The sequence below is a fragment of the Erinaceus europaeus genome, chromosome 13 (genome assembly GCF_950295315.1).
Source record: "Erinaceus europaeus chromosome 13, mEriEur2.1, whole genome shotgun sequence".
Classification (NCBI taxonomy): Eukaryota; Metazoa; Chordata; class Mammalia; order Eulipotyphla; family Erinaceidae; genus Erinaceus; species Erinaceus europaeus.
In genome coordinates, this window is record NC_080174.1 from 39,014,353 (window position 1) to 39,028,518 (window position 14,166).

At 42.6% G+C, this 14,166-nt stretch overlaps 1 protein-coding gene across 5 annotated transcripts in view; it reads right to left on the reverse strand.

The window, feature by feature from the left end:
- The window catches only part of STPG1 (sperm tail PG-rich repeat containing 1), a 58,911-nt gene that overhangs the window by 6,146 nt on the left and 38,599 nt on the right, over nt 1-14,166 (reverse strand). For all 5 annotated transcript variants that reach the window (XM_060205547.1, XM_007522583.3, XM_060205549.1 and 2 more), the window contains one exon: nt 12,813-12,978. In XM_060205547.1, the coding sequence (XP_060061530.1) occupies nt 12,813-12,978 (166 nt within the window). The remainder of the gene's footprint in view (nt 1-12,812; nt 12,979-14,166) is intronic.

A 14,166-nucleotide genomic window follows, 5' to 3' on the forward strand; every position in this document is an offset into this window, starting at 1 on the left:
TTCTTCATCTGTAAAGTAGTGGATAATACCTGTCACCCAGAATTGCTATGAAGATTAAGTGATGTATTAGTTATATATATATATATTTTTTTTCTGTTAAAAGATACAAAATCAATTAGAACAAAAGTTAAACAATTCTGCATTGAAAGTAAGAGGGAGAGAGAGAGAGGCTACATCCATCATGGTGAATGAATCTTTCATGTCTGAGGCTCTGAGGTGCCAGGTTCACTCCCAGTACCAGGACCCAGTGGTGGCACACCTGGTTGAGCACACATGTTACAAAGCACATGGACCCAGGTTCGAGCCCCCTGGTCCCCATCTGCAGGGGGAAAGTTTTGCAAATGTTGAAGCAGGGATGCAGGTGTCTTTCTTTCTCTCTGTCTCCCCCTTCCCTCTTGACTTCTGTCTCTATCCAGTAAATAAAGATAAAAAAAAATTTTAATTCCCCAGCACCACCATAACCCAGAGCTGAGTAGTACTCTAGCATCTATTTGTCTATATATCTACCATTAAAGTGAATAAGATACAAGAAAGAGAGAGAAGAAAAGGGCAGAGAAGGAGTTATTTTCAGCAGAGTAAACGTCAGGGACAAAAGCACAGGAGAGGGATAAGCATTAGCCCTGTGTGTCAGGATTTAGGAGAGACAGATCCCAAGTTTCTGTTGCTAAAACAACCAACTCAGCACTGTTCAGCAGTTTCATGCCTCTACCCATGCCATTCCTTTTTCCATAAGCACATATTTTCTTTGCAAACACTGATTCATTCTTCATTTCTCACCCCCTCCAGTGAAGCTACTCCGGTTACTATACTCCTGCACTTTCCTGCCTCCCCTCCCTAGAGTCCAACAGCCTAGGTTTGTGAGTTTGGAGCTGGATTCTACTCCCTGCTCTGCCAAGTGGGGAGCATGAGTTTCATCTGTAAATTTCGTGTACAAATATGTCCTGTAGGAGCACTGGAAACATGACACTAAATTACACATTGAGATAAGAATACTTCCTGTGGGGCCCTAGTCGGGGAGTCCTGAGATTCCCAAACAGACATAATGGGCCTAGACCTCGAATAAATCCCTCTCTCCATTGTTACTGGTCGTTTCTATCAGGAACAACACAAAAGACCCCTTGTGGGCCCCCATAGGACCTTGCCCTCAACTTGGATCAACAATGGTAGGGAATGTTCCATCCTCCAAAGGGAAGATGGACAACATACTCTATGATACACCTGAGGAAGATGGGTTGATAATGGGGCAGCATGGAATGTTCCTACTCATGACCACAGAATGGGAGCTCAGATCTAGAGGGATACAGACGTCACATAGGCTCCTAAGATAATTATGGGCCCCAGATTACATCAAATCAATGGGGTTTACAGTCAACAATATTTATACCCCTTTCCCATATTGGGGAGCTACTCTCTTCTCTGATCCAGCTTTCTGGTCCTTTTTCCAGCCATGATATTATCTTCCCAGACAATAACTTGGATCCGCTGGCATATCAGATTTCAGGCTCAGGGGCAAAAAGAAAAAGGGAAAAAAAAAACAAAAACTAGTATAGCCACAGGCCCTTTGGAATTTAACTAAAATATGCCTACTAGCTATGTACAAAATGGAGGACCCCCCCCCCAACTCTTCATCTGCACTATTCCAACCCTTAGGTCCATGACTGGTCAATAATTTGTTTGGCTTGTATGTTAACTCTCTTGTCAACCACCAGGTTCCAGATGCTAGCATGATGCCCACCAGACTTCCCTGGACAGACAACCCCACCAATGTGTCCTGGAACTCCACTTCCCCAGAGCCCTTCCCCACTAGGGAAGGAGAGAGACAGGCTGGGAGTATGGATCGACCTGTCAACACCCATGTTCAGTGGGGAAACAATTACAGAAGCCAGACCTTCCACCTTCTGCATCCCACAATGACCTTGGGTCCATACTCCCAGAGGGTTAAAGAATAGAAAAGCTATCAGGGGAGGGGATAGGATACAGAGTTCTGATGGTGGGAATTGTATGAAGTTGTACCCCTCTCATCCTATGGTTTTGTCAATGTTTCCTTTTTATAAATAAAAAATTTTTAAAAAAGAATACTTCCTGATAGGTTTTGCAAGAATGAAATACTTTGTCCTTGATTCTGTAAAGCTGCCCCCTAATACATTCTATGTAGTTTCTTCTCTCATAATGCACTAGATTTTCTATGCTCTCAGTTTGCCGATTTCTTTAAAGGAGAGAGTTGTATCTTAATCTTCCCTGACACCTCTGGCCCTATTCCCAGCATATATGCTGAACTGCAGAGAAAAGCAGAGGTTGAAGCCAGTAGGGTTGCCCCAATATCTGAACCCCACTTGACACTTTTACCATGGTCTAGGCTGTTCCTTCTGTGCCACTATGGGTCTGGGCCAAATCACAAAGGTCAGACTGAACCAAACTCAGGGCAGTTCTCTGTGTATTGGGACCAAAGTTTTTATGAGCCTCATTGCTCAGTTATAAAAGCCAACCAGGTCCTGCCCCATAGAAAGAAAACATCTAACAAAGGCTCTGAGTTGGCCACAACTGGATTAAGTGTGCTTGCAATTTCTAGTGTGCGTTGTTTGCAAATCACCCAAGGATAATGAATGTCTCCAAGGACACAACAGGTCACTGGGAGAAGGCATCTGAGACCCTCAGGACACTCCCAGGCACAAATTCCCTCTGCCTCAGGGATTCCCAGGATCAGGAGGGATAAAGGGGCAATTTTTTCTCATCATTAAAGGGCAGCAGATTGCCTCTGGGGTGGAATGCAGTATCTGTTTAACAGGGTAGCGGGTGACAGATTACAGCTGTTTGGGAAGACGCATCCCATATCTAATTGAAAATCCCAGGGGAACTTTAGGTGGGTCCATTGTAATTACCCAAATTGGAGCAGAGCCAACGGGGCTTGATTCTTTTGCTCTGGCTGTGACAGGACAGCGTGTCTGTGCAAAACCAGTGGCTTAAAACTCCAGGAAGTAGATCAAGGGTTAGAAAGATGTCACTGGGTGTTTCTCCTCCTTGCTGGCGAGCTTGAGTTGGGAGGCAGCACCTAAGAGGAACTATTTTGATCACCAAGAACCCTTGTCCTGACTCAACCTGACCCACTGAGTCATCACTCTGATGGTGATGGGAGCCCCGAACTAGTGAAACCTTGGCAGACACCTCACTTCTCTTCTAAAGACCCCCTGGAAGCTGATAAACCTCTAGCTTTTGAGACAGTGAGGTGACTGTGGCAAGACACATTTCATGACTTGTTCTTCAACCAAGGAGCCCAGAAATGTCCCTGCTCACACCCTGACAGCCTGGATCTCAGCCTCTGCCTCACTAGCTTTGATAAAAATACAAGTTATAGGTAGCAGAGGCTTTGGAGTGTCAGACCCGGTGAGATACATGGGCTAATTCTCTTCATCCTTGCAAGCATATTGCAAAGTTTTCTTATCCCAATGTGCAGAGAATAAATCTGAATTCCCAGGGACTCAAATAACCCCCCTTGACACTCCTAGAGCCGATGCAGAGGGTAAGTGGGCTGTTGAGGGGTAGGGAGACCTGCCCTAGTACTGTGTCTACACAACCATCTGCAGTGTCCCTTGGCCTCCTCTGGAGACAACACCTGCCCATTCTTGGCCCCGGCACTAGAAGTCTGCTGTTTTTGAAGACCATGAAATCACACAACATGGGGGTCGGGCTGTAGTGCAGCAGTTTAAGTGCACATGGCGTGAAACTCGAGGACTGGCATAAGGATCCCAGTTCAAGCCCCCGGCTCCCCACCTGCAGGGGGGGTAGCTTCACAAATAGTAAAGCAGGTCTGTAGGTGTCTGTCTTTCTCTCCCCTTCTCTGTCTTCCTCTCTCTCCATTTCTCTCTGTCCTATCCGGCAACAATGACATCAACAACAACAATAATAATAACCACAACAATGATAAAAACAAGGGCAACAAAAAGGAAATAAATAAAGTATTAAAATATTTTTTAAAATTATACAAAATAATATAACATAATGTAACAGCACAAATAACATGTAGAACCCTCTTGATTGATGGTGAATCCAATAGAGTGGTGCACACAATAGAGTGCACATATTACCGTGTACCAGGGTTCAAGCCCCCAGTCCCCACCTCATCCCAGCTGAGATGTCTCCTCCAGGAGGACCCCTCGGTCCTCAGGCTGTTTTGGGGCTTTCCTGTGCTCCCTCTTTCTGCTACTCTGGATTTTCAGTGTTTACTTTCCTGTGCCTCCAAGTCAACTGAACACTTCTTGAGGATAGGATTGGTGGCCTCTTGCCTCTGTGTCCCCAGAGCCCCACATAGTGAATGTTGTGAAAGGGTTCTAGAACAACCCAGAGTCACAGTCCTGCAGAAACAGAGACAGGTGCCACCTACAGGGGCCTCTCCTGCTGCTGGGCATCCTCCAAGGCCTCAGTCAGCTTTTCTTGCTCCCCCTTGAGGCCCTCCTCAGAGTACAGACTGATTTGGGGGGTTACGTAGCAGTATGAACAGTGAAGCAGTACTGCAGGGGTCTCTCTCTCTTCCTCTCTGTCTCTCCCTCTCACCTCAGTTTTTCTCTGTCTCTAAGAAATGAAATGAGGTGATGGCACACTTGGTTGAGCACACATGTTACAATGCACAAGGACCTGGATTCACACCTCCAGTCCCCACCTATGGGGAGAACGCTTTGCAAGCGGTAAAACAGGGCTGCAGGTGTCTCTCTGTCTCTGTCCCTCTCTATCACTCTCTCCCTATCGATTTCTGGCTGTCTCTATCCAATAAATAAAGATTATTAAAAATAAAAAGATAACTAAGATTATTTTTAAAATTGAAAAATAGAAATCTTCTGATCACTTCATATCACCAAACCTTCTACCTCTCTGGGCTTTATTTCTGTTGGTTGGCAATGTAGGACTAAGAACTCCAGAGGAAGTTAATATCTCAGGGCCAGGTGGTGGTGCACCTGGCTAAGTGCACATGTTACAGTGTACAAGGGTTCAAGCTCCTGGTCCCCACCTGTAGGAGGAAAGCTTCATGAGTGGTGAAGCAGTATTGTCTCTCTTATTTTTCCTCTCTATCATCCCCTTCCCTCTTTATTTCTGGCTGTCTCTATCCAATAAATAAAGTTAATATAAAATTTTTAAAAAGAAGTTAGTATCTCCCCCCTGATTTTTTTTCTTGCATTCTAAAGAAAACAACGCCCAAAGGTCATTTTTGAAAGTTGAAACCTGGGAGTCGGGCTGTAGTGCAGTGGGTTAAGCGCAGGTGGCACGAAACACAAGGACCGGCATAGGGATCCCGGTTCGAACCCCGGCTCCCCACCTGCAGGGGAGTCGCTTCACAGGCGGTGAAGCAGGTCTGCAGGTGTCTATCTTTCTCTCCTCCTCTCTGTCTTCCCCTCCTTTCTCCATTTCTCTCTGTCCTATCCAACAACGACAACAACAATAATAACTACAACAATAAAACAACAAGGGCAACAAAAGGGAATAAATAAATAAATAAAATAAATATTAAAAAAAAAGAAAGTTGAAACCTTACTCAAAAACGGGGACCTAATCACTTTCAACCCAAGATAAATAAGGACAGGACTCATACCTGGCTATAGGTTTGCGAAACCTGTTACCTTAGGATGCATGCACCTCAGATAAAGGAAGTGGTGGCAATTCTCAGATTCTCCACCTCTGCCCCACATAGTCCTGGAGCCTTAACTGTGATGGCTTTGTGCCAACTAAATCTCAAAGGAAGTCACATGTAGATAGGGAGGATGTAACATAGACCTTCTCAGGGGCCTGGCACTCTTTATTTGATTGCATTCTCCTTAATTGGGCTTCATAGATATTGGGCTTTTTAGAAATTGGAGGTTGGTAGCAAGTCAACATAGAAAAAAATCTATTGAGAGTGGGGGAGATAAGATAATGGTTATGCAAACAGACTGAGGCTCTGAGGTCCCAGGCTCAGTCCCCCACACCACCATTAGCCAGAGCTGAGCAATGCTCTGATAAAATAAAATAAAATAAAATCCAGTGGTGACATTTTTCTAATAGCATATGCTCACTATGTGTCTCTGTGTTACATTTTAGAATTGTCACAATACTTCAAGCTAACTCATTATTATTATATCTATTATGGTGATCTATGATCAGTGATCTTTGGTGTTAATATAACTTTTTTTGAATTGCCACAAATTGTACTACGTAAGATGGAAAATGTATTACTATTATCTTACCAGACCACTGCTCAGCTCTGACTTATGGTGGTGCTGGGAATTGAATCAGGGATGCTAGAGTCTCAGGCACTAAAGGTTTTTGTTTGTTTGTTTACTTGTTTGTTTTTTGCATAAAACCATTATGCTATCTCCCCAGCCCAAGACAGTAAATTTATTTATTTATTATTCATAATTTCACAGTTATTTACAAGATTATAAGTAGGAGTATAACTACTCTCCTTTTCCATCACCAAAGTTTTCTAAGACAGTACATTTAATTAATAAACATTGTGTCTATTCTGACTGCTGCACTGATCAATCATTCCAGCATCATCACCACCATCATTATCATCATGCCTTTGTGTGTGTATGTGTCTCACACCTCAGACATTCCTATTTCCTGAGACAGAATATTGAAATCAGGGTAATTAATAGCCCTAGAATGAGGAGCAAGGTGGTGGTGCACTTGCTTGAGTGTACACATTGCCATGTGCAAGGACTGAGGTTCAAGCCTTTGGTCTCCACCTACAGAGGAAGCTTCCCAAATGGTGAAGCAATGCTGTAGATGTCTCTCATTATCTCTCCCTCTCTACCCTCCTCCCCCTCTCAATTTCTCTCTGTCCTATCAAATATAAGAGAAATAATATGTTGCAAAAAAGTTTTTAATGCCCTAGAATGACCTCTCAGGGCTCAAATGAAAGAAAAACCCACATTTTTTACCTTAAATAATAATAATAATAATCTCAAGATAATTAAGCTTTGTGAGGAAAGTATGCCAAAAGAAAACCTAGAAAGAACAAAAGCTAGGCCTCTTGAGCTAAAGTTAATCAAGTTGTGAATGGAAATTAAATGGTCTAGAATGAAGTTGGAAGTGCTACTCCAGTGAACAAGTGAATGGTAACCTTAGAGAAAAAGTAAACTTATTACTGATACAGAGAAGGTTTTAGTGTTTGGGATATTACTCAACTGTTAAAAATTATGAAGTCATCTTCTTTGCCTCATCTTGGATGGAACTTGAAGTATCATGTTAAATGAGATTAGCCAAAAAGAGAAGGACAAATATTAAATGATTTTTTGTTTTTTTATTGCCACCAAGGCTATTACTGGGAGTCTGCTTTATGAGACCATTTCCAGTGGCTTTTTTTTTCCTTTTGTGTCTTTATTTGATAAGACAGAAAGAATTGAGAGAAGGGGGAAATGGAGAGGGAGAGATACAGAGAGACACCTGCTATCTTCACTTCACCACTTGTGAGACTTCTCCTCACTGCAGATGGGGGAAAGGGGCTTGAACCCAGGTCCTTACACATGTGCACTCAAACCAGGTGCCCCACCACTTAGCCCCTGGATGATCTCACTTATAGGTGGAACTGCAGAAACACTGGCAATAAAGGAAAACACAAAGTGAAACTTGGACTGGGTGTGGTATATTGCATCAAAACAAAGAACTCCAGAGAGGCAGGGAGAGGGATGGGTGGAGACGGCATTGTGGTCCTGGTGCCTGATGGTAGAAAAGGATCTAAGCTGGAGGTGAGAGTGTTCTGCAAACACTGTGTTCTGCACAGTGAGATGAAGAATTGTACCCATGTGCCAACTGGAAACCATTGGCACTTCCAATAAAGCTATACATATATCTAAGCAGCCTAAACATTCCCCTAAATTAAAACCTAATCCAGAGCAAGATTCTAATGTTCTTCAAACAAGGGTTACTAGGGTCCTTGAGGTTAAGGGAAAAAAAGATCCTTAAGATAACATGTTCAAAATGAAGCAGCAAGTTTGATGTAGAAGCTGTAGCAACTGATTTGAAAGATCTAGCTAAGATAATCAACAAGGATGACTTCAACGTAGATGAAACAAGTCTTATAGTAGCAGAAAATACCACTTAGAACTTGGAAACTACCTCAGACAATAACTTGGATCCACTGGCATATCAGATTTCAGGCTCAGGGGCAAAAAGAAAAAGGGAAAAAAAAAACTAGTATAGCCACAGGCCCTTTGGTATTTAACTAAAATATGCCTACTAGCTATGTACAAAATGGAGGACCCCCCCCCCCAACTCTTCATCTACACTATTCCAGCCCTTAGGTCCATGACTGGTCAATAATTTGTTTGGCTTGTATGTTAACTCTCTTGTCAACCACCAGGTTCCAGATGCTAGCATGATGCCCACCAGACTTCCCTGGACAGACAACCCCACCAATGTGTCCTGGAACTCCACTTCCCCAGAGCCCTTCCCCACTAGGGAAGGAGAGAGACAGGCCGGGAGTATGGATCGACCTGTCAACACCCATGTTCAGTGGGGAAGCAATTACAGAAGCCAGACCTTCCACCTTCTGCATCCCACAATGACCCATACTCCCAGAGGGTTAAAGAATAGAAAAGAATAGAAAAGCTATCAGCGGAGGGGATGGGATGTGGAGTTCTGGTGGTGGGAACTGTGTGAAGTTGTACCCCTCTTATCCTATGGTTTTGTCAATGTTTCCTTTTTATAAATAAAAAATTAAAAAAAAACAACTTAGAAACTAGAAAAGAGAAGCCAATACCTGACTTCAAAGCGTTTCTTCCTTCCTTCCTTCCTTTCTTTCTTTCTTTCTTTCTTTCTTTCTTTCTTTCTACCATAGCACCACTCAAGTCTAGTTTATGGTGGTGCTGGAGATTTAACCTGGGATCATTAGTATCTCAGGCATGAAAGTCTTTCTGCATAACCATGATGCTGTCTCCCCAGCCCCAGAATGTCTCACTTTGTGAGGCACTAATGCAGCTGTCGACTTTGAGGGGACAGGGAAGCAGCTCATGCCTTGCATGATGAAGCCTTGGGTTAGATCCCCAGCACCACATTAAAAGAAAAAGGAGGAGGAGGAAGAGGAGGGTGAGGGGGAGAGGGAAGAAGAGATATCAATATATCTGACACCTTGGTTTGTCCACTCATTGGTGGCTTTAAAGCCAATGCTCATTTATGATTCTGAAAATTCTATATGCCCTGAATAATTATGCTAAATCTTCTTTGTGCTCTATGAATGAGATAACAAGTATCATTGTCATGACTGCTAGTATAGTAACAATTCTGCAGTCCATAGATTTGGAGTAATTTCAATACTTACATAATTAAGTGACACACACTTTTTTTTTTTTGCCTCCAAGGTTACTGCTGGATGCTGCAGCTCAGTGCTAGCACTAAGAATCTACTGCTCCTGGCAGCCAATTTTTTTCATTATTGTTGGATAGGACAGAGAGAGATTGAGAGAGGAGGGGAAGAAAGAGAGAAAGATAGACACCTGCAGACCTGTTTCACCACTTGTGAAGCGACTCCCCTGCAGGTGAGGAGCTGGGGGCTTGAACTGGGATCCTTGTGCGGGTCCTTGAGCTTTGCACTATGTGAGCTTAGCCCAGTGTGCCACCACTCAGCCCCCTGAGATACACATTTTTAATGAAATAAAAATAAATACATTTTGTAGAGTGATAGTTGCTATATATAAAGATTCCTCTGAAGGATCTGGGTTAAAAAAAAAAACTGAAAAGTTTCTGGAAGGATTCATCATTCTAGATGCCAGTAAGAACAATTGTGATTCAATGGAGGAAGTTGAAATAATCAAGATTAACAGAGTTTGAAAGAAGTTGATTCCAGCTCTCATGAAAAACTGTGAGGGGGTTGACTTCAGTGAAAAAAGTAACTGAAGCTATGATAAGATGTAACGAGAACTAGAAGTGAAGCCTAAAGATGTGACAGAAATGTGGCAATTTTGTGATAAAACAGAACTGGAGTTTCTTCTCATGGATAAACAAAGCAAGCTGTTTCTTGAGATAGAATCACTGGTGAGGATGTTTGTTCTAAGTGGAATTAAAGATTTCTGGTTTTTTTTTTTCCTGTGCCAACTTCATATCATCATCATCATCATCATTCTGTCACTAGGGCTACCGCTGGAGCTCAGTGACTGCTCCCAGTGGTCACTCCCCCCCCATTTTTCTTTTGAGAAGAGATGGAGAGAGAGAAAGAGTGGGGAAGTAGGAGGAAAAGGTGGAGAAGGAAAAAGAGGGAAAGAGAGGAGGAGGAGGGAAAGGAGGAGACACCTGCAGCACTGCTCTACCACTTGTGAACTTCCCAAGTGAGGACCTGTCTGGATCCTCTCACATAGTAATATGTGTGCCCTTCTGAGTGTGCTACTGCCCAGCCCCTCTGTGTCAACCTTAAAATTACATATTTGGACTTCCTCTGTAGATCCAGCTGACTTCCACATTAACTTGCTCTTCTGAGCAATATGGTAGTAAACTGAGTCATAGACAGCCACCACAGTTAAAAGACTTCCCTTTTTCATACTCACAGAGAAATTAAGTCCCAGGTTGGTGCAAAGATCAGTGGCAGACCATAGAGTCAGTTAATACAAATGTCCTGCCAAAGGTACCATTCACTTACTAGGGTGAACCCAAGTTTAAGAGACATTGGGTTTTACAGGTTCTTTTACTATGGACCTTCTCAGAGCATATAATAAGCTAATAGACACTGCCACACTCTCAGGAGTAGAGGATTTGTGTGCAATGCTCCCTGGGTTTATTAACCAAGGATGTGCCATTCACAACATATCACAGATAATCCGTGAACCTAGACACCTCCAGACAATGTCGGTACTATAGTCCTGCCCCAGCTGGAAAAAAAAAGTCCCATTGGGGATGTGTATGACCATGTAAATTTGGGGCCCAGATAATCCAGAATTTGTTTGCATGCCCTCCTGCCTTGCTCTGGAGGTGTTCCCAGGTGAATCTAACTTTCTTCTTTCTAGCTTTCTGCTCATCTGTACATCACCACAGCCTCCAGCCGAGAACCAGAAACCTACAGAACCTGTTGATTGACAGTTGCAAATGCCATAAAATGAGAATATTTCAAACCTCTCATACAAACTTGAACAAAGGCCAAATAAGACTTCACTGGGAAAGCCGTTTAATGCTGAATGCTCTCCACACTCCTTTCACTGTTTTTTTTTCTTTCTTAATTTTCATGTCAGTTTTTTAGAAAGAGCTTAGGGACCTGGTGGGGGCACACCCAGTAGAGTATACTGTTACAATGCGTAAGAACCAGGGCTCACAGGCAGTGAAGCAGCGCTACTGGACTCTCTCTCTCTCTCTGTCTGTCTGTCTCTCTCTCTATCCTCAATCTCCCCTTTTATTCATGATTTCTCTGTCTCTGTCTACTAGATAAATAATAAAAAATATTATTACTAACATGGCGACCAAGATTCAGACAAGAGCCATATCTGCAAAGGACAGAGTGGTGATTCATATTCAGGTCAGCCCTCTTATCTACTCCATTCACTGGCAGAGTAAGGGAAAGGTAGTATGCACTAGTGACCTACCCAATTGGAGGCTGCAAGTCTCTAGAGTTTGAAGAGAGCCTGTTCCCGGAGACTTTCCTGTGCCAGTCTTGCGTGTGGGAGCTGTGAAGGGCCAACTTTCAGAAACCAGGCACTGAAGGGCAGAAGGGTTCCAGCAGGTCTGAATCCCTCCTCCAGATCCTAAGTGTCACTAAGCAGGCTCATGTCTAGCTCCTGTCCCTTACCATCATCTTCTTGCCCTGAGCTGATGGTCAAGGCATACCCAATGTTTTCAGCCTCCCTGAGTTGCCTAGACTTCTGACCCACTGCATCTATAGGCCCAGTGACCTACTTGAATTTTCCCTGTGGCTGCCCAGATGGCTACATACTCAGTCCCAGCCCTGCTAGTCAGCACTGTGCCTGGGAAGATTACACAGGGGTGAATCTATGTGGAGACTGGAAGACTGATCTGAGTTGCAGTTAGTTCTAGAACCATTGAGGAAGGGTTTCTGAGCCACTGTGAGTTTCTGAATATCTTAGGTAAGAGTAACAATAAGTGTACAGGATATGTAAAACGGTAACACAAATCCCTGTCTTCACTTTTTAAATTTGTATTCATATTAACTCACCATTTATTTCAACTAAAAGCCAAACATAAACTTTTAAAGCTGAAAATAACACCGTGAGGCATACATTGTTCTTGTTTTTCCAGATGAGTACATAGAAGCTCCAGGGGTTAGCACAATGCCCGAGGTCTCATAGCACAAAAAGAGAGCAGTTGAAGTTTAATTCAATCTGAACAACTACAAAGTCTAAGCTTTTAACTTACCAGTAAAAAAACTATAAGAGATCTACTGCTTTTGTATGTCCTACCCTCCCCAGTAGAGAGTATACATAAGAATAGAATAATAACAAAATCAGAAGAGTACAGCATTATGGGGTGAGGTGGGGTATGGAAAGACTCACAGTCCAGTTTCCCAGTGGCACCTCACATAAGCTTAGTAGACTTAGGCAAATCACTCAGTCTCACTGAAGCCTAGGTTCCTCCTCCATGAAGGAAGAATACTAATCAAAATACATGGTTACTATGATGATTGAATAAGATGTTATGTTCCTGGCCATTGTAGTTGCTCAATAAATATTATGCACTCAGCAACCACTTGCAGAGCACTGAGTTTGTGTCAACAGGGCCCCTGGAGAGTGAGTGACCTGCCACTGAGACCTACTTGCCCTGTCAAGCACTGACAACCCTTCCTTTCTGCCTATGTGGAATACTTTCCCAGCACTACCTTTCAAAAGAAAGAGCAGAATAATCAGGACTCACGGGAAAAGACCTTTCTTTGGCTTTTTGATGTGATCTGTTGGGTTGTAATGACCAGGTCCTGGACCTATAGATGCCAGCTTTACTCCACGGTCAGTTTTTGATTTAAAACAAGACATTAATATCTTTGGCGATTGCCTCACAAGAGATTCGTTGATATTATAGTGCCCTAAGCAGAAAGAAAAAAAATTTTAATAGAGTTAAACAGTTACTTATTACTCTTCCCAAATAAAAAAAAGCAATAGTACCTTACATCTCAGAATATATTTAACAACTATAAGGCACCATTAGTCCAAAATGGTCAGATGGAAGGACTGCTTGAAATAACTACAAGAATCCCTCTTGTTACTATTTAGAGAACAAGTGTCACATACATTTTCTCTCTCTCTCTCTTTTGTTTCTCTCTCTCTTTCTTGATATATGGTGAGAAATACACAGAGAGAGAGGCGAGATAGAGGTAGGGAAAGAAGAGAGAAAACAGACAGCTGTAGCACTATTCCCCTGTGCAGGTGGGGACCTGGGCTCAAACCTGGGTTGTCATGCAAGGTAACAAGTGTGCTTTACCAGTAAGCCACTACCCAGAACTCTCTTCCCCTTCCCCTCCCCCTCTTCTTCCAACTGGAGTGCCTCTCAATTCTGGAACTGGAGGTGCTGGGGATTATACCTGGGGCCCCTGGCATGCAAGTCCTGTGTGCTATTGCTGCACTAGCTTCCAACCCCTTAGTTTATTTAAAGTAAAACTTACTTTCCCAATTCAAAAGTACTGAGAACATACTGATAATGCTATACTGATACTAGCAAGATTAGATGCAAAGAATCAAAGGTAAAGAGAAACAAGTATCATGGACACAGGAGAACAAATCATTCCTGTGCTGAAGGACATACTATTGCCATAGTAATTTTACTTTAAGCAACTACATAAGGAAAGGATGTTGATTATATATAAGTTGTGAGCTACACACACTTACTGCCATTCTATTTGATTGATCAGTTTAAAGCAACATGCATTTCCCAAAATCCCAAATGAGGGTTTTCTGATTCATTTATCTCTTGCCCCATCATATAATAGAGTACTATACATCTACTAAAGGAATAATGTTGTAGGGGCATTCTTCATAATATGAAAAGGTATTCCTAATATATGATATAAAGTGAAAAATAAAAGCAAATGTCCAGTTAACATCATATATAATATTGTCCTATACCTCTTATATTATCGTTCTTTTTCATGTATACATATATATGTGCTATATATACATAAAACTTCCCCATCTACTCTCCCCCCAAGGTCAAAACAATGCTTGGTTATAAAATGTTGGACTATAGAAGCAAAGGGGGGAAAGACACTCATGTTCCC